General features: G+C 41.7%; 1 protein-coding gene and 1 long non-coding RNA gene across 3 annotated transcripts in view; one reads left to right on the top strand and one right to left on the bottom strand.

Moving 5' to 3' along the window:
• Nucleotides 1-27633, top strand: part of LOC130356992 (uncharacterized) — a 79505-nt gene that overhangs the window by 14303 nt on the left and 37569 nt on the right. The window contains exon 2 of the long non-coding RNA XR_008889061.1: nt 6135-6296. This is a non-coding gene — a long non-coding RNA (uncharacterized LOC130356992). The remainder of the gene's footprint in view (nt 1-6134; nt 6297-27633) is intronic.
• The window catches only part of CLTRN (collectrin, amino acid transport regulator), a 60941-nt gene continuing 59507 nt past the window's right edge, over nt 26200-27633 (bottom strand). The window contains exon 5 of one of the 2 annotated variants that reach the window (XM_056559260.1): nt 26200-26672. In XM_056559260.1, coding sequence (XP_056415235.1) covers nt 26522-26672 — 151 coding nt within the window. In that variant the 3' untranslated portion in view covers nt 26200-26521. The remainder of the gene's footprint in view (nt 26673-27633) is intronic. The other variant, XM_056559259.1, reaches the window with a different exon arrangement.

The following is a 27633-nucleotide window of genomic DNA, read 5'->3' as shown; positions in this document are numbered from 1 at the left end:
CCACTAACATGTTCTTGTAGACCCATTTTTTTCATTTTTACAAGGGTTAAAAGGTGAAAAAGCCCCTCAAAATTTGTAACCCAATTTCTGTCAAGTAAGGCAATACATCATATGTGGATGTAAAGTCCTCTGTGGGTGCACTACAGGGCTCAGAAGGGAAGAAGCAACTTTGGGCTTTTGGAAAGAGAATTTTGCTGAAATGTTTTTTTGGGGGTGCCAGAACAGCAAAAGCAAAAACAAATGGCACACTATTTGAGAAACTACACACCTTAAGGAATGTAAGAAGGAGTACAATTAGCCTTAAGGCCCCACAGGTGTTTGACGATGTTTGAAAATGAAAAATTGGATTTTTTTAACAAAAATTCTAGTGTTACCCCCAAATAGGAGAAAATAGGGTACCCCCAAATAGGAGAAAAATCCCCCCAAATTTGTAACCCCATTTCTTCTGAGTATGGAAATACCCTATGTGTGGAAGTAAAGTGCTCTGCGGGCACACAACAGGACTCAAAAGAGAAGGAGGAACTTTGGGCTTTTGAAAAGCCCAATGGCTTTTCATTTAAAAGCCATCAGGCTTTTAAAGAGAGAATTTGGCTGGAATTGAGGTCGGGGGCCATGTGCATTTACAAAGCCTCCATGGTACCAGAACAGTGGACCCCCCCCCCATATGTGACCCCATTTTGGAAACTAAATCCCTAGCAAAATGTAACAAGGGGTGCAGTGAGCATATAAACCCCACTGGCGTTTGACAGATTTTTGGAACAGTGGGATGTGCAAATAAAAAATTTAGTTTTTCATTTGCACGGACCACTGTTCCAAAAATCTGTCAGACACCTGTGGGGTGTAAATGCTCACTGTACCCCTTATTACATTCCTTGAGGGTTGAAGTTTCCAAAATGGGGACACATGTGGGTTTTTTTTGCATTTATGTTAGAACCGCTGTAACTATCAGCCACCCTTGTGCAAATCCCCAATTTAGACCTCAAATGTACATGGTGCTCTCTCTCTCTCTCTCTCCTGAGCCATGTTGTTCACCGTACTCAGGAGAAATTGGATTACTTGTTTGGGGGGGTCTTTTTCTCTTTTTATCTCTTGTGTAAATGAAAAATAAAGGAAAAACCCAGCATATTAGTGTAAAAAAAATATTTTTTTTAAACGAACATGCTGGTGTAGCCCCAATCTTTTCATTTTCAAAAGTGGTAAAAGGAGAAAAAGCCCCCAAAAATGTATAACACAATTTCTCCCAACTACAGAAATTCCCCATATGTGGCCCTAAACTGTTACCTTGAAATATGACAGGGCTCCGAAGTGAGAGAGCACATTGCACATTTGAAACTTAAATTAGTTATTTGCATAATTATGGCTGACGCTATATTCAGATGGTGGAATGTCTGCAACAAAAATTTCCGTCCGGATATTCCATCGATAGAGGAGTGCTGGCAGAACATGCTGGCGCTATGAGTGCTCGGGAGTGCGCTGTCACATAGACGGCAATGCATTTCTGTGTGGACTCCGTAAAAAGAATAAATATGTCTATGCTTACTGCAAACTCCGGGATTGTGATTTCTGCCGCAGTAACATCTGCCGTGGAAATTCTGTCGAGAAATTCTGTACAAGCATCGGGGTGCTGGGCCGCATAAGTTTGTTTGAGCCGCCATCAAATTGACAGAGTCCTCACTGGAAAAAAAAACCTTCAGAGGACTGTGGGGTCAATTTGGATTCCTGGGTGGCCATCAAACCCAGAAATCTGTGGATCATAACCATCCAGACTGGGGTCCAGGCGGGGTCACATACATGGAGAGACAGGGGGAATTGTATAGAGGACAGGGTCACTAGTATGGGGGACCTCTACTGGCATTGCCCTGCGGCGCTGCCTTCTGGGTGGCTCATAATCACTGGATGATGACGAGGGGGAGGAGGAAGAAATGTGGGGTCATTGGCAGTCTCGGATGCAAGCTCATGGCGTATGCCCCTTCCTCCGAAAAGACTTTTGGGGTATTTATATGTTGTTGTTTTTTTGGGGGGGGTGTACGTGTGTAAATGTAGTGTTTTCACTTTATTTCAATGTGTAGTGCTTTTTGAACTATTTGCGGTCTGTGCCACCAGCGGCTTTTCTGCACTGTGTGGCCATAGTGTACCGTGTGTGCAGATTGCTGATCAGTGAATTATTACAAATTTTTTTTGGCTGCAGGTTTTTTTTTTTTGTGCTTTTTTGTGGGTTTGTGGTCCATGCCACCAGCAACTGTTCTGCGCTGTGTGGCCGAACTGCAAATTCCCCCCTCCCAAAAAATAGCAAAAAAAAAAAAAAAATGCCTGTACACCAAAAAAGTGCTAATTAGTAATAATTCACTGATCAGCACTCAGGACAATTTGCACATGGGCAACGGTCTGGCCACACTGCGCAGAACAGTCACTGGTGGCACGGAACGCATATGCTCCCAAAAAAGTGCAAAAAAAAACTGCACCCAATAAAAAGCTTGGGGCAGGCAGCAGACCAGTGGTCGCCAAAGTGTGGCCCTTCAGATGTTGCCGTTGGCTGTCTGGACATGCTGGGAGTTGTAGTTTTCCAACATATGGATGACCATAGTTTAGAGACCACTACATAGTGATCTCCAAACTGTGGTCCTCCAGATTTTGCATGCTAGACATGCTGGGAGTTGTAGTTGAAACTGCTAGAGGAAGAACACTCACCCTCCGCATTGCCACTGCTGCCGCCGGACCTCTGACCGGGTATAATCGCTGACCGGGTATAATCAGATGGGGTCCAGGGGTGTCATGCGGAAGTGGTCTCCCGCCGGACACACAGGGACTTCAGCAGATTAACCCCTGCAGTGCCGCGGGAGCGCAGATTTACTGTATGCCGTGTATATACGGCGGAATGCGCAAAGGTATTGCCTCATCCGGCCTATATATACGGCGTTCTGTAGGAAGGGGTTAAATTGTCCTATTCTAACAGTACCCTATTTTTTTGTTGTGATGTGTTGTTTTTACTGTCACCATTTTGGTTACTTGCTATCAATCCGTTTCTGATATGTGGTGTGAACAAAAATCAGCAATCCTGTCTTTTTTTTTTTTTTTTTTCGCTGTTTACTGCACAGGGTCAATAATGTTATACTGTATTTTAATAGGTTGTACAATTCCACATCTGGTGGCAATACCATATATGTTTATGTTGTTTTTTTTTTTTTTTTTTTTGAAAATAAGAAAAAGATTGTACTGTTTTTTGTATATATATATATATATATATATATATATATATATATATATTATTTTTTTTTTTTTGTTCTATTAAAAGGTAAAAAACCATCAGCATTAATAATTTGAAAGGCAGGCAAAAGTGCAGACATATCAGAAATTACATAGTACAAAGTGCATAGAAAATAAATTTTTTCGATTCATAATACATTTGCAGAACATATTAAAGCATATAAGAGGTTCGTAGATGACATCTTGATGGTATGGGACGGATCGGAGGAATTGTTTCAGGAATTCATTTCATATTTAAACATCAAAAATGATATGAATATGAAATTTACCAGCATGTTCTGAGGTTTCCAGATAGATTTTCTAGACATGAGAATTATAGCTACACCTGAAGGGATATTCATGGAAGGAAACAGGAAAAATATTGCTAGAAATTCTCTCCTACACTATAATAGCTCACATCCAATACATACCAAAAGGGGTATCCCCTTCCGCCAATTTATTAGACTTAAAAGAATTAATGTAGCAATGTAAAGAAACATAGCCTGCACTCACCGCTCAGTACGGGTCTAACGGCCTCGGATACCGGACCTCCTCGGTAGCGTGGGATTCACAGCAGCTGCTGACAGCGCTCAGAAAACAGGAAACTGCTGGCGGTTTCGCATTACAAACAACGCTTCTTCCGGCCTAGTGAAACGTCATCGCGCTGATGATTTTATCAGGTGAATGCTGGAATCATGTGACCAGGTGACGTATTAGTGCAGAACAACGGGAAAGGAAAATTATAATTATAAGTTTTTACACCTTAACCAAAATGTGTAGCACTATTTATTACTAGTATAAAGCACTTTAGTACAAGAATGGGGACATATCTAATCTGTCATTCAGACCAAGTGGACCCTGCGCATCAAGGCGCAGAATCCACTTGGCCCCCGCTTGTAAAATAGCCGGCCTTCTGTTCACACTATTGCGGTAAGTTGAGACTAGTTCTATACCTCCAAATTTTAGATCGGTACAGTTACCATTATGCATAGATCGCATATGTTCCACGAATCTGGGGGAACCTCCTCCTTTTTTCACTGAATAAGCATGTTCACGGATTCTGATCCTTAACTGCCTTTCGGTTTTCCCAACATAGAAATTGCCACATGAACAGAGCAGAAAATATACCACATACATACTGCGACAAGTAATTAAGTCTTTCACCTCAATTGTATGTCCTCTCAGAACACATATGTTTGAATTTATCTTCATATTACATTCTGTACATCATCCACATTTGTTTCTTGCCTTTTGGGAAGGGGGTTGTCTAAAATTTGGAGGTATAGAACTAGTCTCAACTTACCGCAATAGTGTGAACAGAAGACAGGCTCTTTTACAAGCGGAGGCCAAGTGGATTCTGTGCCTTGATGCGCAGGGTCCACTTGGTCTGAATGACAGATTAGATATGTCCCCATTCTTGTACTAAAGTGCTTTATACTAGTAATAAATAGTGCTACACATTTTGGTTAAGGTGTAAAAACTTATAATTATTATTTTCCTTTCCCGTTGTTTTGCACTAATACGTCACCTGGTCACATGATTCCAGCATTCACCTGATAAAACCATCAGCGCGATGACGTTTCACTAGGCCGGAAGAAGCGTTGATTGTAACGCAAAACCACCAGCATTTTCTTGTTTTCTGAGCGCTGTCAGCAGCTGCTGTGAATCCCACGCTACCGAGGAGGTCCGGTATCCGAGGCCGTTAGACCCGTAATGAGCGGTGAGTGCAGGCTATGTGTCTTTACATTGCTACATTGTATTCTGATGCTTGACTCTCTGTCCTAGCACCACCGTGGGTCAGAACAGAGACTCTTTCAGCTGTCCCTAGAGTCCAAAGAAGGGTGTGAGGATTTATGTTGCTAGTGCCGCTACCTGTCTATTTCCTTGAGAAGCTGTTAAAAGAATTTATAGCGATCCTGCTAGTTACGAACGGCAGGCTGAAGAACTAAAAGTCAGGTTATTAGAAAAAGGATATCCTGCATAATCAAATCAGCGTAAGAGAAAGTCAAAACCATGGAACAAAAAGATATGCTATATAATACTTGGAAGAGAATTCAGGACAAGAGATTTATTTTCTCCATGATCAATAGCCAAATGAATTCCCAAGTCAATAATGCAGTGAGGCACCATTGATATATTCTTGAAAACGATAATGACTTAAAAGAAGTAGCTGATAAACAACCAGTAGTAACGTATAAGAAAAATAAAGCCGTCTCTGATTACATAAAGATCAAAAAGAAAAGAAGATCGAATATCGAAACCAGCAATTGGCTTACAGACCACAGCCTGGCAGGCAATCATAAGTGCGGCAATACAATACATGTGCAAACTTCTGCAGATTAGGAGGCATTTCACACAATATAACCCAATTAATTACATGTAGGAGGACCTTTGTAGTATACTATATAATGTTCCCATGTAATATGTTTTATATTGGGAAAACCAAGCGCCAAATGTGTGGGCATTTCCGAGAACATCTGCATGCCCTGAAGACAGGGAACGGTATCCCTAGATTAGCCAAACATTTGACTATATGTCATGCTAATGATACCAGTGTCCTCAGATTCGGAGGTTTTGAACCCGTGACACATCCATATGATGGGGTGATAGACATGCTCTGCTATTGCAGAGGGAAACCCCATGGATTCTTAAATGTAATGCCAAAGGTCCCGCTGGTTTTAATGACCGCATAGATATGCCCCCATTTCTATATAAAATATAATTGTCTAGTTTCTTTTTTATATAGCTCACTAAAGCTTTAGTATGCTATTATGCTCCATACCTTTTGTTTTTAATTCACTCATTTTCTAGTTTTGTTTACTTTCATTAGTACCTATGTTGCGTATGAGCCGAACATCATTGTTTATCTGCTGACATGGTTACTTTTATAGTCACATGACCTACAAGACGCAGCGCGATGACGTAGTTGGAGAGACCGGAAGAAGCGTGCACTGTCGTGTGAATAGACCGTCATAGCCTCTGAGCGCTTTGGCAAGTCCTGCTATGCTGTCCTGTGATCCCAGACCTCTGGATGCCTAGACACCAGCCCAGCGGTGAGTGCATGCCATTGCTTCTTTGTGTTTTTGTTATATGATACTTTAGCTTGTTTGCATGCACCCCGCAAGTGTCTCTGTTACACTGGATCTTCACACTGCTCAGCGCATTTATCCTTTAGCCTGATCCTATTAGAATAGTGTGTTCTCAGGAGTGCTTTCCCTTACGTTCTTCTTTGATTGTATATACAAAGTGCATAGTGCCTATCCAATCAACAGTTGCAGAGACTGATATTAAAGGACTAGCCGATTAAAAATCAAGAACAAAAGAACCCGTAGGCGCCAAAGGAAAATAGAAGTAGGTCCATTATTGCTACACATCCCAAATCGAGAATACACCCATAAAAATCAAGGCTAAATAAAATCTATAAAAATAACAAATAAACCACAATGTTGCCGCCGCTGAGAATCCCATTATACAGCATCGTAGACACATAAGGCATAGACATACAAGGTACCATCTTAAGGCATCCGTGGATCAGTCAAACCACGAATGGAAGCCAGGGAACATTGAGTAGATGTAGAGGAACACCATTGACCCCACTGTTTTTTTTATATTTAAAAAAAACATTTTTTACACATTTTTTAAGTCTAGAGGACTTTTATATGCAATAATTAGGTTATTTTTACTGCATAGCATTGATCAGACAGTTTCTATTAGCAGATTCCCCTGTGGCAGGCATAGAGGCTTACAGCTGCTATGAAAACTGATGGCCACCCCACCAACATGTGGTGGAGGGGCTCAGAGGGCACCTGACAGGTGCACCATTTGTCATTGAACCACTGAAATGCCGAAATCGCTATTGATCGCAGTACTTAAGGGATTAAATGACTGATATCAGCGTAAACGTTGATGTCGGTCATTGACTGTGAGTGCTGACTGAAATCCCAAATGACTACTTAGCCAAGAAAAAGCAAAATTGGCAAGCGCGGGGTCCTACTTAGTTATTTACAGCCAGTTGTGGACATGTCCCTGCACTAAGACTATTCAATTAAAAATGATGAGTGATGAGTGATGACAGGGTAAAGACACCCTCCACCTTGGATGACCCAGTTGCCTATTTACAGAACAGCGGCACAACACAGAGCTATAAGAAAACAATTTTATGGAGAATTACTGAAACAAGCATGTCAAATCAGACCAAGCTTATCATACTGAAGTAAGACACCAGCTTCCTGCTGCACTTGTTACTAATCTATGGCCTAAAAATGTTTGGACAATGGGCTGTAAATATACTAAATGCCAGACCCCCTGATAATGACTACCTAAGGGTACATCTTTAATGTGACAATCCATTTGAAGAATTGTATCATCAAACACTAAGTTATGTTCATAGAAACATAGAATGTGTCGGCAGATAAGAACCATTTGGCCCATCTAGTCTGCCCAATAATCTGAGTCCTATCAGTAGTCCCTGGCCCTATCTTATATGAAGGATAGCCTTATGCTCATACCATGCATGTTTAAACTCCTTCGCTGTATTTGCAGCTACCACTTCTGCAGGAAGGCTATTCCATGCATCCACTACTCTCTCAGTAAAGTAATACTTCCTGATATTACTGCAGAATCCTTTGCCCCTCTAATATAAAACTATGTCCTCTTGTGGTAGTTTTTCTTCTTTTAAATATGCTCTCCTCCTTTACCGTGTTGATTCCCTTTATGTATATAAAAGTCTCTATCATATCCCCTCTGTCTCTTCTTTCTTCCAAGCTATAAATGTTAAGGTCCTTTAACCTTTCCGTGGTGTGTATTTCACTTATAGAGGTTTTGTTTGAAAGGGAAATATTTCATTAAAAGTGTCAAGCTTACTTACTTTTTCTTTTACATAATGGACAATGGACTTTAGACATCACAGCCTCTGTATCTCTGTTAGGAATTTTAATGATGAGCTATATTCTGGAAGAAAATGTTTATTGCCTTAAGAAAACTCATCTTGCGTTGTCACAGTAATAGTAATGCACCATAAAATTTCTTCAGTTTGCTGACTGGTGGGTCTAAAATGTTTTGGTCTACTATATATGTGAAATGGTCAACGTTATTCCAGTTTTAAATTTTAGACAGGATGTAAATTTATGGAAGCGATAGTGAGGGGTGCTCATAGATTCAGTCAACAAAGTTGATTAAAATGTTTGACATGACTTGAGCCATCTGATCCCAAGCATGCTAGATTGATAGAAAAATGATTTACTTAGTGGTACTCCGTTGGAAAACTTTTTTTTTTTTTTTTTTTAAATCATCTGGTGCCTGAAAGTTAAACAGATTTGTAAATTACTTCTATTAAAAAATCTTAATCATTCCAGTACTTATTAGCTGCTGAATACTACCGAGGAAATTATTTTCTTTTTGGAACACAAATCTGTTTAACTTTCTGACACCAGTTGAGCTAAAAAAAAAAAAAATAATAAAGGTTTCCACTGGAGTACCACTTTAATATGTGAACAGTGCAGGTTAAAGCGGTTACCTCCTCAAGAAAACTCTTGTCCATATCTCTCATAAAGAGAGGGCTCCCTGTAATACCACTTTTTCCCTACCTCAGCCCATCAGCTGATTTCTATGGTAGGTTTGATTTTAGGTTGGGTTGAGGGCATTTAAAAGTTTGCTATGGGCCAAACCTTGTGTAGCTATGCTCTTGGTACTACTAACCATTCTCTGATTGTACTAAAGACAGTGAGGCATGTGATGGGGGGGGGGGGGGGTAGTAATAGGAACAGTGAGGCATGTGATGGGGGGTAGTAATAGGGACAGTGAGGCATGTGATGGGGGTAGTAATAGGGACAGTGAGGCATGTGATGGGGGTAGTAATAGGGACAGTGAGGCATGTGATGGGGGTAGTAATAGGGACAGTGAGGCATGTGATGGGGGTAGTAATAGGGACAGTGAGGCATGTGATGGGGGTAGTAATAGGGACAGTGAGGCATGTGATAGTAGGTGTAATAGTAAGGACAGTAAAGCATGTGATAGGAGGAATAATGGTAGGGACAAATGGGCATGTAATAGGAGTAGTAGAAGAGACAGTGAGGCATGTGAAAGAAGGTGTTGTAGTAATAGGGACAGTAAGGTATGTGATAGGAGGGGCAGTAGTATGGACAGTAAGGCATGTGATAGGAGGGGCAGTAGTAGGGACAGTAAGGCATGTGATAGGAGGGGCAGTAGTAGGGACAGTAAGGCATGTGATAGGAGGGGCAGTAGTAGGGACAGTAAGGCATGTGATAGTTGGGGCAGTAGTAGGGACAGTAAGGCATGTGATAGGAGGGGCAGTAGTAGGGACAGTAAGGCATGGGATGTTCAGAGGTGTAGTCGACAATCCAGGTCATACACTGAAGTACAACATAGTACAGGAAGATCAGGAAGAGATGGACTCATTAGATACAGGTTGGGTTGAAGGGAATTTAACAGTTTGCTATGGGCCAAAGCTTTTGTAGCTATGCTCTTGGTACTACTAAAAATCCTCTGATTCTACACAAGTATAAGTACTGCTTTTAGCAATAATATAGGCCTATAATCAACAAGTCAGACGCCCATTCCTGATTTTGCTATAGAGCCTGATGAATTCCAGTTTTTTCAATAGGCAAGTGTTACTTACATTTATTGATTCATGCATTTACTTATTGGTCTGCACAGAGTAAAATATGACAAACATATACCGTATTTAAATAGAAATCACTCCACTGCTGTACTTGGTTTAATTTCCTATTTGCTATCTGAGTAGTTAAATCCTCTGCTGTGGTTACTAAGACTTCAAGGAACATAAGTAAATAAGTTCTGCCTCCTATCTGATCCAACACCATGAAGTCTGATTTTTGCATCTATCTTGTAACCTATCATATGCTGCTGTAAAATATGATTCATGCAATTCTCTTTTATGATTGTATTAAAGGGAGATAATGTGAAGGAAAACAGGAGTATTGTTATATCAGCCTCATATAATTCTTATTGCTCTTTTGTAAGTAGAGCTTTAACCATAAACAAAGAATGACAGATTTAGATAGACTTGTGCTGCAGGGGAGATACCAGGTCTTTACAGCAAGAGTGGTCCCAGTTATGTGACAGCTGGCCAGGCAGGGCAGAACGTCAAGCACGAGGTATACAAGCGCCGGGCAATAGAGGATCATAGGGCCAACTTGCACCACCCACCCATGTGTAAGACAGTGGGGCAAAAAAGTATTTAGTCATCCACCAATTGTGCAAGTTCTCCCACTTAAAAAGATGAGAGAGGCCTGTAATTTTCATCCTAGGTATACCTCAACTTTGAGAGAAATAATGAGAAAAAAAATCCATAAATTCACATTGTCTGATTTTTAAAGAATGTATTTGCAAACTATGGTGGAAAAGAAGTATTTGGTCAATAACAAACGTTAATCTCAATACTTTGTTGTATACCCTTTGTTAGCAATGACAGAGATCAAATATTTTCTGTAAGTCTACACAAGGTTTTCACACACTGATGCTGGTATTTTGGCCCATTCCTCCATGCAGATCTCCTGTAGAGCAGTTATGTTTTGGGGCCGTCGCTGGGCAACACAGACTTTCAACTCCCTCCAAAGGTTTTCTATAGGGTTCAGATCTGGAGACTGGCTAGGCCACTCCAGGACCTTGAAATGCTTATAACGTAGCTACTCGTTCATTGCCCAGGCAGTGTGTTTGGGATCATTGTTATTCTGAAAGACCCAGCCACGTTTCATCTTCAATGCTTTTGCTGATGGAAGGTTTTCACTCAAAATCTCACGATACATGGCCCCATTCATTCTTTCCTTTACACAGATCAGTTGTCCTGGTCCCTTAGCAGAAAAACAGCCCCAAAGCATGATGTTTTCCACTTCCCTCCTTCCAACAGGTATGGTGTTCTTTGGATGCAACTCAGCATTCTTTCTCCTCCAAACACGACGAGTTGAGTTTTTACCAAAAAGTTCTACTTGGTTTTAATCTGACCATATGACATTCTCCCGATACTCTTCTGAATCATCCAAATGCTCTCTAGCAAACTTCAGACTGGCCGGACATGTACCAGCTTAAGCAGGGGGACACGTCTGGCAGTACATGATTTGAGTACCTGGCGACGTAGTGTATTACTGATGGTAGCCTTTGTTACTTTGGTCCCAGCTCTCTGCTGATCATTCTCTAGGTGCCCCTGTGTGGTTCTGGGACTTTGCTCACCCTTTTGTGATCATTTTGACACCACAGGGTGAGAGCTTGCGTGGAGCCCCAGATCAAGGGAGATTATCAGTGGTCTTGTATGTCTTCCATTTTCTAATAATAGCTCCAACAGTTGATTTTTTCATACCAAGCTGCTTGCCTATTGCAGATTCAGTCTTCCCAGCCTGGTGCAGGTCTACAATTTTGTTTCTGGTGTCCTTTGACAGCTCTTTGGTCAGGTTGTGGACAGGTGTCTTTTATACTGATAAAAAGTTCAAACAGGTGCCATTAATACAGGTAACGAGTGGAGACAGAGGAGACTCTTAACACCTTAAGGACCAATACAAGTAAACAAGTAGACCAGGCAGGTTTTTTCATATCGGGGATGTCTGACTTTATTAGAGAATCTGAAAAGAGCAAAAGAAGGAAAGACCGACGGAAAGGCGCCTAGTGTGATACCGTTGATGACAGGTGGGAGGGGTTAGTCGAAGAGTAGATAATGGGTGCTCACCTTGAGCGAGCAAAAAACTCGCATGTAGACCCACAGTGGGGTTAGTGGTATGGATAATAGTCCACCGGATGCAGCTGCTAAGCCCTGGGTACAGGACAGGACTAGCCAGTCCTGGATAGATATGCAGTGGTAAGGAAGAAAAAAAACCTTTTCAAAGGGCGCTGCTGTTGTCCTGGTGAGATGAAGATGAAAAGTCCGAGGCAGAAGTATTTTGCAAGATATAGCTTCTTTATTGGTGTAGAATCATAGCAAGCAGGGACACAGGCTAGATAACGCGTTTCGGGGGACAGCGCCCCCTTCTTCAAATCAGTGATAGCAACTGGTGGTGCTTACATGGTATATATACACTTAAAATGGGCGCCAAACATAAGGGGGAGGGGCTACAGTAAACAGGGGCACATACTGTAAAGGCATGATAAATACATCAAAATCGACATGCAAATCATGAAAACCTATTCTGACACATAGAACAGCCTGATGGAATGGAGCTATTACAAAAACTCTAAATAAAATCATTGGTGAACAGTAGGTAATATGCGCGCATCTGGAGCTGCTGGCCGCAGCTCCGGAGTGTGCGGCGGAAGTGGCCGTTGCTACAGACGCGTATCCAAGCAGTCTGTCGGAAGCGTCCGGCCAGAGAGCGTTGCCCGGGAGACGCGCGACGCGCAGAGGCGCAGCGCGTCACGGGCAGCGCTCAGGAGGCCGGCTCACCCGTGATGACAGGCACTGAAGTTCCTCGCTGGAACCCACAGGAGGGAAAATGTCAGGATGATAGTATATGATGAATAGGCAGTGGTAGTTAATGTGTATAGACGTCAATAAAAGTGTCACTGAATATGGACATCTTGAACTAGAGCCAGTGATGTGGCAATGAGAAAAGTGTGGGGGGGGGGCTTAAGGGGTGGAGGGAAAGTAATAAGGGGGGGGGGAACGATGGGCAGAAACAGAAAAACGATCTATGATGGTAGAAATAATAATGAAAATAAAAATAAATATAAATAATAAAAATAAAAATAAATATAAATAAAAATAAAAATAGAATTAGAAATAAAATAGAATTAAAAATAAAAATGAAAATAAAAAAAAATAAAAATTTTAAAATTATAAAAATAAATATATATAAAAATAAAAATAAATATATATTTTTTTTTATTTCATTTTTATTTCTAATTCTATTTTTATTTCTAATTCTATTTTTATTTATATTTTTATTATTTATATTTATTTTTATTTTCATTATTATTTCTACCATCATAGATCGTTTTTCTGTTTCTGCCCATTGTTCCCCCCCCCCCCCTTATTACTTTCCCTCAACCCCTTAAGCCCCCCCCCACTTTTCTCATTGCCACATCACTGGCTCTAGTTCAAGATGTCCATATTCAGTGACACTTTTATTGACGTCTATACACATTAACTACCACTGGCTATTCATCATATACTATCATCCTGACATTTTCCCTCCTGTGGGTTCCAGCGAGGGGCTTCAGTGCCTGTCATCACGGGTGAGCCGGCCTTCTGAGCGCTGCCCGTGACGCGCTGCGCCTCTGCGCGTCGCGCGTCTCTCGGGCAACGCTCTCTGGCCGGACGCTTCCGACAGACTGCTTGGATACGCGTCTGTAGCAACGGCCACTTCCGCCGCACACTCCGGAGCTGCGGCCAGCAGCTCCAGATGCGCGCATATTACCTACTGTTCACCAATGATTTTATTTAGAGTTTTTGTAATAGCTCCATTCCATCAGGCTGTTCTATGTGTCAGAATAGGTTTTCATGATTTGCATGTCTATTTTGATGTATTTATCATGCCTTTACAGTATGTGCCCCTGTTTACTGTAGCCCCTCCCCCTTATGTTTGGCGCCCATTTTAAGTGTATACATACCATGTAAGCACCACCAGTTGTTATCACTGATCTGAAGAAGGGGGCGCTGTCCCCCGAAACGCGTTATCTAGCCTGTATCCCTGCTTGCTATGATTCTACACCAATAAAGAAGCTATATCTTGCAAAATACTTCTGCCTCGGACTTTTCATCTTCATCTCACCAGGACAACAGCAGCGCCCTTTGAAAAGGTTTTTTTTCTTCCTTACCACTTTATTAGAGAATAACTCTGGGAAGGTTTTGCCAATCACAATAATTCTGACTTTGTTTTTTTGTCAGAAGTTGTCCTTCATGTACATAGTGAAAGTAAGCCAATATAATTAGTAGTTTTTTTTACATTGCAAAAAATCATTAACTTTGAAAAAAAAAAATTTTTTTTTGCTATTTTAACACTACTAGGTTGCATATATTTATACTTATATTTAAGACCAAATAGTTTATGAAACTTATACTTTCAGATGTCTACTTTATTTTTAAAGCATTTCTTTTGTTTTTAATATTTAACCTCTTAAGGACGTATCTGTACGCCCTGCGCCCGGTCCTGGTGTTTAAAAGGGGGTCACGCCGTTACCCCGCATCACATCGGATCGGGACCGGACCCTGGGCTAATAGCGCTCTGCACAGATCATTGTGTCGCTCGCTATAAACCCTTAAGACGCGGCAATCAAAGTCGAAAATGAAGGTAAAAGCTTCCCGGCAGCTCAGTCGGGCTGATATGAACTATCGCGATAAAATCGCGATGTCCCGATCAGCTAGGATGCAAGCGGAGGCCCCCTTACCTTGCTCCAAAAGTTTGGGCACCCTGCAGAGTTAATATCTTGTACTGCCCCCTTTGGCAAGTATCACAGCTTGTAAACACTTTTTGTAGCCAGCCAAGAGTCTTTCAATTCTTGTTTGAGGTATCTTTGCCCATTCTTCCTTACAAAAGTCTTCCAGTTCTTTGAGATTTCTGGGCTGTCTGTCATGCACTGCTCTTTTAAGGTCTATCCATAGATTTTCAATGATGTTGAGGTCAGGAGATTGTGAAGGCCATGGCAAAACCTTCTGTTTATGCCTCTTGATGTAATCCCCCGTGGATTTTGAGGTGTGTTTAGGATCATTATCCATTTGTAGAAGCCATCCTCTCTTTAATTTCAGCTTTTTTCACAGATGGCATCAAGTTAGCATCCAAAATTTGCTGAAATTTGATTGAATCCATTTTTCCTTCTACTTGTGAGATGTTCAGTGTGCCACTGGCTGCAATACAACCCCAAAGCATGAATGATCCACCCCCATTCTTAACAGTTGGACAGAGGTTCTTTTCATTAAATTCTGTTCCCCTTCCAAACGTACCTTTGCTCATGCCGGCCAAAAAGTTCCATTTAACCTCATCAGTCCACAGAACTTGTTTCCAAAATGCATTAGGCATGTCTATATGCTCATTTGCAAAGTCCAAATGCTGATTTTTGTGGTGAGGACGTAGAAGAAACTGTTTGTACCTGCGACAGTGCAGAAGAGGAAGTCCAGAGTATGCAGAGAGGAGAGAGAGCCATGCTCCTTAGGTTTCCATTAGGACCATATTTCTTCCAGTCAGAGAGGAAGTACCTCAGTCAACTATCTTAAGGTCAAGGATGTTCTTCACTTCAAATTCAGATTCTTCTCCTGCGGGAACTGATAAAGTGGTGAAAGAAGGTCTAGAGTATGAACTAGGAGTTATGTATCAAAAAAGTAGGAGGCAGCTGGAGTTTGTAGGAGACTGGATTGATATGCCCCAAGATCTTGAATGGACCAAGAAACCTGGGGCAAATTTGTAACAAGGCTGTTCAGAAAGGAAAGTCACACAGAACTGAGAAAATGGTATTCACATAGTGCCCACATGCTTCTTCATATGGGACACCGCCTAAGAGAATAGAGTCCTTGATGAACCTCCAGATGTTGAAAAAATCTCTAAATGAGGAGATAGCTGCAGGTACCTCACAGGTTGCTGATAAAGGCAAAGGGACACAAAGATTAAGGCAATATACAATGTAGAATGGTGAGGAGCCAGTAGATTCCCTACAATGGCTGTTTAAAGATAATTCTGCCCATCGTAGGACATAGACCCAATCCTTATGCTGTGTGGAGACAAAATGTTGCAAATAATTCTCCAAGATCTGATTTACTCACTCAACTTGCTCATTGGACTGGGGATGATAACCTAAGGGAAACCTAACTTGACTTCCAGTAACCCAAAGAGTGTGCGCCAGCATCTGGATGTAAATTGTACCCCTCGAACAGGTGCAATGTGAAGAGATAGTCCACGAAGACGAAAGATCTGTTCTGCGAACAGATTGCCCATTCAGTTAGCAGAAGGCGGTCCTGGGATCGGGACAAAATGTGCTATCTTGGAGAATCTATCCACCAGAACCCAGATTGCAGAACAGCTGTCAGAGGGCAGGAGGTCCTTGCTGAAGTCCCTCACAATATGCTGCCAGGGTACTTCTGAAATGGACAGTGGTTGCAGCAAACTGGCTTGACTACTGGCTTGACTCTGGAGACTTTATATTTAGCACAGACAGTACAGGCAGACACAAACTCTTGGACTTCTTTTAGCAGAGTAGGCCCCCAGTAATGGTGAGACAGTAGATCGACAGTCCTGCACTCTGGGTGAGCAGCATACTTTGAGCAATCTCCCCAGGTGAGAATTCTCTTTCTCTTAGTGGGAAAAACATCTGTCTTTCCTTGGGGAATGTCTCTCACCTGGACGGGGCCATGGAGACCAGACATGTAGGGTCAACAGTATGTTAAGGTTCTAAAATCTGGTCCACTGGATCGATGAAATAGGAAAGTATGTCTGCCTTTACATTCTTATTCGCTGGATGGCAATGCAGGAGGAAGTTAAAGGAGTACTCTGGATCAAAGTTATTTTATGGCATTGCGCAGCTAGCACGAAGTTATATAATAAAGTCAATTACCTCAGTAGTCTCACTTGCCCGACTTTTACGATATCTGGAAGTACAGCCTGTCTGCCAGAATTATGAATTTTGTACCCCATGTGTTCAGCCGACTGTGGCCATCTTGGTAGCGAAACGTCACCGCTCTCATAGTCTTCTCCTCTCTAAGCCTGCCCCCCTCACCACGATCCAGTCACTCGCATCCTTGGCATATTCTTATAGTCTTCATTTGAGCAGCTGTCTATCAGCGCGATCTGCCCATGCGTGCGCACATACCATCTCCCTGGGATCGGACATGGGATAACTGTAGGATACCCACGCCTATCAACGCGATCCAGCCGTGCGTGCGCACATACCATCTTCCTGGGACTGGACATGTGATAATTGTAGGCCAATGATATCCTTGAAAACAGCTTGCTGGGCAGCTCGGCAACCATTGTGCGGAACTGGATAGCACATTGTCCCACAGTCATAGTGCCTTGATGCAGAGCAAATGAAGCAGACGAGGGATGAGATGGTTCCTCAAACACAGTGTGAAAAACAGACAGAAAATAAAATACACCCCAGTAAATAAAAAGGGGAGTGGACAGCATCAGTTGCTAGACCCATTAACCTCAAACAAAAGCCTTTCTAAGCTTTAAGACCAAGGACTGGGAGAGCGACTGTTGGGATCTGCCAACCCCAGCAGGTGAGAAAAGGGGATGTAAACTTACCATCACCCATAAGCTCAGCACCGAAAGTCTCCTCATCTAAAATTTCATCCACCACTGCAGCTACCTCCAAGGTATACAGCCCCATAGGTCCTTGAAAAGAGACCTCCTCTGTGTTACATCACTACAACCTCACTATCTCCTCTCCTACCACAGTCACTTATTTTTTAACCGTGACATGAGTGCCACGTGGGTTCAATCGGTGTTCATGCAATTTCTGAATGCAATCCCAACATAACATTGCTTCTACAATATTCTGCATATTACTTATCACATACAGTAAGTACTAGATGGTGAAAAGCCGAATGTTCTGAGTTGTTTGGTGGGGTAGGCCATGTTGTGTTATTTCTCTGTTTTGAAAGTAAAGAACAAGTTGCACCAGAACAAGTGGTTTTCTAGCTTTAGCATGATTACATCTTATTTGAAGTAGTGGTTTGTGGAAAAATATATAAAAATAAAGGGTTGCACCACTCCTGCCATGTAATTCTACAACTCTCATTGTATACTTCAGTGTACATACACATACACAACTCTGCTTCTGGCATCACAAATTTGACATTTGCGAAACCTAATCCCAATAGCCTGTTACCCCACTTACCACAAATCAACCTGTTGGGAGAGAGCATAGAGTCAGCGCAAAGCTTCAGGTCGGGCCGCACATCATAATGTGTATCGGCTACGCTGTATGGCCGATACACAAACTGCTAAAAAAGAAGGGACCGGTTAGTGTCCTATTGTATTAACTACCCCCTACTGGTGGCGGTATAGGGATACAATTATATATTTTTTAATAAAAAGTAAGCAGTATTAGTTAAAGAGCCATATCACAAATAGCCCTGTATGGAGTGACATAGCTTATGCAAGCGACAGTGCCCAATTGAACAGGTTGAAGTGCCTCTTATGTCACTCATTCTATTTAAAAACCTGAAAGCCTCCCCCCCCCCCCCCCCCAAAGAAAAAAATAATCCAAGATCCAAATTTTATATTGCAATTGAAACCATAATGGAAGCGATTCAATAAATACATAGCTGATGCATAGACATGGTTTCAAAATAAATGTAAGAACATGATTTATTAATGTGACTCAGTATATAACCTCTTTGACTCATGATCGTAAGTGTCTCTGATCATAGAGAATGGTTGTTGGCAGTGATATTGACTTCTGGCTCATTACACTGAATCTACTTTCTACAAAGTAAACAAAACAGTAGTGTTGAAGAGGGTCAAAGAACATTACATCTTACTGCAATTTATAGCTACAAACCCACACTGAGTATAGATGTATTATAGCAACATCTGCCTAGAGCAAGGTTTAGAGCTGAAAAAGACTTTTACCAGAACATTTATTTACTATTGTGCAGGGGCGGACTGATAACGCTCAGGGCCCCCGGACAAAAAAAAAAGGCAAGGGCCCCTGCTAGGTTCTGCAGCTCTTTATCTTCTGTCACGCTCCTATTCCACCCAAATCCCACACACAATAAACTAATATTTATATATGTAAGAAACACTTTAACGTAGGTAAATTTCCATGACCAATAATACTGGTATACAAGGAGTAAATATATACCACCACACAATAACTGGATAATACCGCCATAATGTACTGAATAAATCCACTATACACAGACCAGTATACTATAAAGGATCTGTATACAATTTAAGTGATTATATACAGGACCATATGGCGATAGATAACAGCTGTACACATGATGTGTATACCATATAAGTGATTACAGTTACATTTTGGGACTCACAATTACGTCTTTTCTGATCAGCGGTGTCCTCTTTCCTTTTCTTCTCTGTCCGGATAAGACCGCCATGTGAATCTCTTATCATCTGCAGGACAAACATGTGAGACTCTGCATTTTTCCAGTGCCCTCCCCTCCTCTACAAAATCTTTCTATCTATAGGCCAACAGACTGTAATAATGCCCTTCTTGGTATCCTGCACCGTAAAAGGGCAGATAGGTAGGTAGCCAGGTAAATAGGTAACTAGGTAGGTAAATCAGGAAGCCAGATATGTGGGTAGGTGACAAGCCAGGTAGGTAGAGGGCAAGCTAGGTAGTTAGGCAGTCATGTATAAAGGCCAGGTATGTACATAGTTAGGTAGCGGGGTATGTAGGTAGTTAGATAGCCTGGTATGTAGATAAATAGTTAGGCATCCAGGTATAAAATTAGATAGCCCCCCCTTCCCCGTAGGTATAGGCAGCAGAGTTAACCCCCCTTTCCCTGAAGGTATAGGCAACAGAGTTAGCCCCCACCCTTCCCTGTAGGTATAAGCAGCAGAGTTAACCTTCTTCCCCATAGGTATAGGAACAGAGTTAACCCCCCTTTCTCCTTGGGTATAGGCAGCAGAGTCCAACCACTTTCCCCGTAGGTATAGGCAGAGTTAAACCCCCCCTTTTCCCCATAGGTATAGTCAGAGTTAACCCCCACCCTTTCCCCATAGGTAGAGGCAGAGTTACCCCCCTCCCAAAAAAAAATATATATATATATATATTTTTTTTTTCCTTTTATATTCCTTTTTATACATGAAAAATAAATATTAATACACATATCGTATCGCCACATGCATAACATCCTAAACAATAAGGAAACAATGCATTTAGGTAAATCACCAAATAATTTGGCTTTATAGTGTTCAATTTTGCACCAGCATACGTCTATAGCATGGAATGCATGCTAATAGAGGACTATAATTATCCATTGTTATAGACCAGAAAGTCCATATGTCACCATATGGTACAGTTTACCTGGAAAATATGGTATCTATTGGACAACTATGTTTTTTTCTTACTGATTCATATGAAAAACCTCCACAGGCCTCCATATACAATCGGAGACAGAAGTAGGGACATCATGGGCCTGTAGTAGGCTGCAGGTGGCATATTACATAAGGCCTGTGTTTCACTAAATAACTCTCAAGATCTTCACCATCTTCATATCATTTATGGTTTTGGGGATGGGGAGATTCAGCTTGAACTAGAATATCTTTATTAGAAACAATCATACTCTCTGTTACACATACAAGTTACTGGAAAAAAAAATGTTTTCAAAAATCCAAAAGAGTTTATTTACTGCTCTGCTTGCAATTCAGGTTCCAACTGCTGACACAGTTAGATAGGTGTTAGGACCCAGGAGACACATGGTACCTTTCATACATCAGTCTGTGCTTTCATAATGTAGAAAAATGCTATCTAGTGTTGAGGGCTGAAAAGTCTTCTTGCTCTTCCTCCCATCCCTGTCCCTGCTTGATTGACAGCCAGCTGGAAGCCGAGCCCTAAGTAGGGACAGGAGGTGCTCCAGCCTGCTGCACTTCAGGGCCTTGGGATTGCCTCTTTGACACTTTGCACAGTTGAATAAAAGCATTTTTTTTTTATGTTCTTGAAGCACCAACAGATATATAAAAGGTACCACATGTCTCATTGTCTTAACAGTGTTAGCAGTTTGGAATGTGAATTGCAGCTTTAAAATGAAGATATAGGCCCTGATTTATCAATCAGCATGAAACTCTAATTGTCTGTTTTTTCCTCTAGCAACCAATCACAGCTCAGCTTTCATATCTTAATGAGCTCTTGTAAAGTAAAAGTTGATATGTGATTGGTTGCTGTGGGAAAAAACAGACAATTAGGGTTTCAGGCTGATTGATAAATATGGGCCATAGTATTGTTCCTTAACCCCTTAAGGACGCAGGACGTAAATGTACGTCCTGGTGAGGTGGTACTTAACGCACCAGGACGTACATTTACGTCCTAAGCATAACCGCGGGCATCGGAGCGATGCCCGTGTCATGCGCGGCTGATCCCGGCTGCTGATCGCAGCCAGGGACCCGCCGGCAATGGCCGACGCCCGCGATCTCGCGGGCGTCCGCCATTAACCCCTCAGGTGCCGGGATCAATACAGATCCCGGCATCTGCGGGAGTTCGCGATTTAAATGAACGATCGGATCGCCCGCAGCGCTGCTGCGGGGATCCGATCATTCATAACGCCGCACGGAGGTCCCCTCTCCTTCCTCCGTGCGGCTCCCGGCGTCTCCTGCTCTGGTCTGAGATCGAGCAGACCAGAGCAGGAGATGACCGAAAACACTGATCTGTTCTATGTCCTATATATAGAACAGATCAGTATTGGCAATCATGGTATTGCTATGAATAGTCCCCTATGGGGACTATTCAAGTGTAAAAAAAAATGTAAAAAAATGTAAAAGTAAAAGTAAAAAAAAAGTGAAAAATCCCCTCCCCCAATAAAAAAGTAAAACGTCCGTTTTTTCCGATTTTACCCCCAAAAAGCGTAAAAAACATTTTTTATAGACATATTTGGTATCGCCGCGTGCGTAAATGTCCGAACTATTAAAATAAAATGTTAATGATCCCGTACGGTGAACGGCGTGAACGAAAAAAAATAAAAAAAGTCCAAAATTCCTACTTTTTTAATACATTTTATTAAAAAAAAAATTATAAAAAGTGTATTAAAAGTTTTTTATATGCAAATGTGGTATCAAAAAAAAGTACAGATCATGGCGCAAAAAATGAGCCCCCATACCGCCGCTTATACGGAAAAATAAAAAAGTTAGAGGTCATCAAAATAAAGGGATTATAAACGTACTAATTTGGTTAAAAAGTTTGTGATTTTTTTTAAGCGCAACAATAATATAAAAGTATATAATAATGGGTATCATTTTAATCGTATTGACCCTAAGAATAAAGAACACATGTAATTTTTTCCATAAATTGTACGGCGTGAAAACAAAACCTTCCAAAATTAGCAAAATTGCGTTTTTCGTTTTAATTTCCCCACAAAAATAGTGTTTTTTGGTTGCGCCATACATTTTATGGTATAATGAGTGATGTCATTACAAAGGACAACTGGTCACGCAAAAAACAAGCCCTCATACTAGTCTGTGGATGAAAATATAAAAGAGTTATGATTTTTAGAAGGCGAGGAGGAAAAAATGAAAACTTAAAAATGTAATTGTCTGAGTCCTTAACCCCTTCAGGACGGAGCCCATTTTGGCCTTAAGGACCGGACCGTTTTTTGCACATCTGACCACTGTCACTTTAAACATTAATAACTCTGGAATGCTTTTAGTTATCATTCTGATTCCGAGATTGTTTTTTCGTGACATATTCTACTTTAACATAGTGGTAAATTTTTGTCGATACTTGCATCCTTTCTTGGTGAAAAATCCGTAAATTTGATGAAAAATTTGAAAATTTAGCATTTTTCTAACTTTGAAGCTTTCTGCTTGTAAGGAAAATGGATATTACGAATACATTTTTTTTTGGTTCACATATACAATATGTCTACTTTATATTTGCATCATAAAATTGACGTGTTTTTACTTTTGGAAGACACCAGAGGGCTTCAACGGTCAGCAGCAATTTTCCGATTTTTCACAAAATTTTCAAACTCAGTATTTTTCAGGGACCAGTTCAGGTTTGAAGTGGATTTGAAGGGTCTTCATATTAGAAATACCCCATAAATGACCCCATTATAAAAACTACACCCCCCAAAGTATTCAAAATGACATTCAGTCAGCGTTTTAACCCTTTAGGTGTTTCACACGAATAGCAGCAAAGTGAAGGAGAAAATTCACAATCTTCATTTTTTACACTCACATGTTCTTGTAGACCCAATTTTTGAATTTTTACAAGGGGTAAAAGGACAAAATTTTTACTTGTAGCCCAATTTCTCTCGAGTAAGCACATACCTCATATGTCTATGTAAAGTGTTCGGCGGGCGCAGTAGAGGGCTCAGAAGGGAAGGAGCGACAAGGGGATTTTGGAGAGTACGTTTTTCTGAAATGGTTTTTGGGGGGCATGTTACCTTTAGGAAGCCCTTATGGTGCCAGAACAGCAAAAAAAAAACACATGGCATACCATTTTGGAAACTAGACCCCTCGGGGAATGTAACATGGGATAAAGTGAACCTTAATACCCCACAGGTGTTTCACGACTTTTGCAAATGTAAAAAAAAAATAAAAAATTTTACCTAAAATGCTTGTTTTCCCCAAAAAATTTTATTTTTAAAAAGGGTAATAGCAGAAAATACCCCTAAAAATTTGAAGCCCAATTTCTCCCGATTCAGAAAACACCCCATATGGGGGTGAAAAGTGCTCTGCTGGCGCACTACAGGTCTCAGAAGAGAAGGAGTCACATTTGGCTTTTTGAACGCAAATTTTGCTCTGGGGGCATGCCGCATTTAGGAAGCCCCTATGGTGCCAGGATAGCAAAAAAAACCCACATGGCATACCATTTTGGAAACTAGACCCCTCGGGGAACGTAACAAGGGGTTAAGTGAACCTTTATACCCCACAGGTGTTTCACGACTTTTGCATATGTAAAAAATTATTTATTTTTTTTACCTAAAATGCTTGTTTTCCCAAAAATTTTACATTTTTAAAAAGGGTAATAGCAGAAAATCCCCCCCAAAATTTGTTAGGCAATTTCTCCCGAGTACGGCGATACCCCATATGTGACCCTAAACTGTTGCCTTGAAATACGACAGGGCTCCAAAGTGAGAGCGCCATGCGCATTTGAGGCCTAAATTAGGGATTGCATAGGGGTGGACATAGGGGTATTCTACGCCAGTGATTCCCAAACAGGGTGCCTCCAGCTGTTGCAAAACTCCCAGCATGCCTGGACAGTCAACGGCTGTCCGACAATACTGGGAGTTGTTTTGCAACAGCTGGAGGCTCCGTTCTGGAAACAGTGGTGTACCAGACGTTTTTAATTTTTATTGGGGAGGGGAGGGGGGCTGTGTAGGGGTATGTGTTTATGTAGTGTTTTTTACTTTTTATTTTATTTTTTGTGTTAGTGTAGTGTAGTGTTTTTAGGGTACAGTCGCACGGGCGGGGGGTTCACAGTAGTTTCTCGCTGGCAATTTGAGCTGCAGCAGAAAGTTTGCGGCAGCTCAAATTTGCAGCCAGATACTTACTGTAATCCTCCGCCCATGTGAGTGTACCCTGTACGTTCACATTGGGGGGGGACATCCAGCTGTTGCATAACTACAACTCCCAGCATGCCCGTTGGCTGTCGGTGACTGCTGAGAGTTGCAGTTTTGCAACAACTGTAGGCACACTGGTTATGCATCACTGAGTTTGTGACCTAACTCAGTGTTTCACAACCAGTGTGCCTCCAGCTGTTGCAAAACTACAACTCCCAGCATGTATGGTGCATGATGTACGGTGACTGCTGAGAGTTGTAGTTTGCAACAGCTGGAGGCACACCGGTCGTGACACACTGAGTTAGGTAAAAAAAAACTCTGAGTTTCACAACCAGTGTGCCTTCAGCTGTTGCAAAACTACAACTCTCAGCAGTCACCGACAGCCAACGGGCATGCTGGGAGTTGTAGTTATGCAACCAGCAGATGCACCACTACAACTCCCAGCATGCACTTTAGCTGTTTGTGCAAGCTGGGAGTTGTAGTTATACAACAGCTGAAGGTACACTTTTCCATAGAAAGAATGTGCCTCCAGCTATTGCAAAACCATAAGTCGCAGCATGCCCATAAGGGAATGCTGGGAGTTGTGGTGGTCTGCCTCCTGCTGTTGCATAACTACAGCTCCCAGCATGCCCTTTTTGCATGCTGGGAGCTGTTGCTAAGCAACAGCAGGAGGCTGTCACTCACCTCCAACGATCCAGACGCTGCAGGTCAGTCCCGCCGCCGCAGCTGCTCCTGGGGCCCCGATCCCAACAGGGGCGCCGGGGATCGGGGTCCCCAGCACCGGGGGTCGTCTTCCCGCACCCGCTCACGTCCTCCAGAAGAGGGGCGGAGCGGGTGCGGGAGTGACACCCGCAGCAGGCGCCCTGATTGGTCGGCCGGTAATCCGGCCGACGAATCAGGGCGATCGTGAGGTGGCACCAGTGCCACCTCACCCCTGCAGGCTCTGGCTGTTCGGGGCCGTCAGAGACGGCCCCGAACAGCCAGTAATTCCGGGTCACCGGGTCACCGGAGACCCGATTGACCCGGAATCGCCGCAGATCGCTGGACTGAATTGTCCAGCGATCTGCGGCGATCGCCGACATGGGGGGGCATAATGACCCCCCTGGGCGATATGCCGGGATGCCTGCTGAACGATTTCAGCAGGCATCCAGGTCCGGTCCCCAACCGGCTAGCGGTGGGGGCCGGAATTCCCACGGGCGTATGGATACGCCCTCGGTCCTTAAGGACTCGGGATTCAGGGCGTATCCATACGCCCTATGTCCTGAAGAGGTTAAGGCCAAAATGGGCTGAGTCCTTAAGGGGTTAATTAAAGGGGTACTCCGGTGGAATATTTTTTTTTTTTTAAATAAACTGGTGCCAGAAAGTTAAACAGATTTGTAAATGACTTCTATTAAAAAATCTTATTCTCTTTAGTACTTTTTAGCAGCTATTTGATACAGAGGAATTTCTTTACTTTTCAAATTTCTTTTTTGTGTTGTCCACAGTACTCTCTGCTGACACCTCTGTCCATGTCAGGAACTGTCCAGAGTAGCATAGGTTTGCTATGGGGATTTTCTCCTGCTCTGGACAGTTCCTGATACGGGCATCAGGTGTCAGCAGAGAGCACTATGGACAACACAAATTTTATTTTATTTTTAAAACAAAGATTTTCCTCTGTAGCAAACAGCTGCTAAAAATTACTGAAAGGATTAAGATTTTTTAATAGAAGTGATTTACAAATCTGTTTAACTTTCTGGCACCAGTTCATTTAAAAAAAAAAAAAAAAGTTTTCCACTGGAGTACCCCTTTAACAACTGGTCACAATCCTGTTACAATTACATGAAGGTAAATGGCAGTCTGGTTATAACCAGTGATGGAACATAGAAACTCAACTAAACAGTAAATTCAGCTGAAACCATGATGAGGAAATCAGTCGAGTCGGTGCTGGGTGAACATCTCTGTAAAACTGTGAAATCAAAGGCCTATACTTTTAAGTTGTTTAATATGTAATATATTGTCTACTAAAGTCTTCTGTAATAATGGAAACATGTATATATATTATACTTTATTTTTAGTTCACAGCTATAGGTTTTAAAGGGTAAAGTCTCTGGATAAATATAAAGAATGATGCATTGAAGTCATTCAGTGAGTGAGAACGTCCTTCTAAAAATATGTTATATTATCAAAGGTCTCATTGTCCACTCCTTCAGAAGAATCCAGGCTGCATAAAGAAGCTCCATTTTCAGCTGTGTCCGTGGATTTTGTCCTTTCTTCACAATTTTCCTCATCTTCAGTTTTAGCATTCTTTCTCTTTCTGTTACAAAAAAAAAAAAAAAAAGAAAAGAAAAGAAAACAACAGTCATAAAATTTGTATCAACCGAATATTTGTACACCCAGTTACAGGGTATCTTGTTTGATTTAGCCAAGCCTTTATAGGGGTACTGCACCGAAAAACATTTAAAATTTTTTTTTTTTTTTAAATCAACTGGGGCCAGAGAGTTAAACAGATTTGTAACTTATATGGGTACTCCGGTGGGAAACTTTATTTATTTTTATTTTTATTTTTTTAGGAACTGGTGCCAGAAAGTTAACAGATTTGTAAATGACTTCTATTAAAAAATCTTAATCCTTTCTGTTTGCTACAGAGGAAAATCTTTATTTTTTTTATTTATTTTTTGTGTTGTCCACACTGCTCTCTGCTGACACCTGATGCCCATATCAGGACCTGTCCAGAGCAGGAGAAAATCCCCATAGCAAACCTACGCTACTCTGGACAGTTCCTGACACGCACAGAGGTGTCAGCAGAGAGCACTGTGGACAACACAAAAAAGAAATTCAAAAAGTAAAGAATTTCCTCTGTAGCATACAGCTGCTAAAAAGTACTAAAAGGATTAAGATTTTTTTTATAGAAATAATTTACAAATCTGTTTAACTTTCTGGCACCAGTTTATTTAAAAATAAAAGTTTTCCACCAGGGTACCCCTTTAAGTGGAAGAAGTAGGAATTCAGCTCACCTGAATCAGCACGTGCACGGCCAGCCTCTGGATACAAGACAAAAATCAAGGAAGGGTGGAGCCAGCACTGTATACAAGATACTACTTTATTGTAATCCAAGTTAAAAGTCCATGGAAGGCAAGTAAAAAATAAGCACAAGGACAAAAGTGCATGGATGGACCCCCTTAGAACGCCGACGCATTTCAGGCCATTTGGCCCTTAGTCATGGCATACATGATATTTCTCCAACACACTCTTTCATACTGAAAAGGTACACAAGT

The sequence above is a fragment of the Hyla sarda genome, chromosome 2 (assembly GCF_029499605.1).
Source record: "Hyla sarda isolate aHylSar1 chromosome 2, aHylSar1.hap1, whole genome shotgun sequence".
In the NCBI taxonomy this organism is placed as follows: domain Eukaryota; kingdom Metazoa; phylum Chordata; class Amphibia; order Anura; family Hylidae; genus Hyla; species Hyla sarda.
The sequence above is the reverse complement of the archived record's forward strand: the minus strand, read 5'-3'. Positions and strand labels throughout refer to the sequence as shown.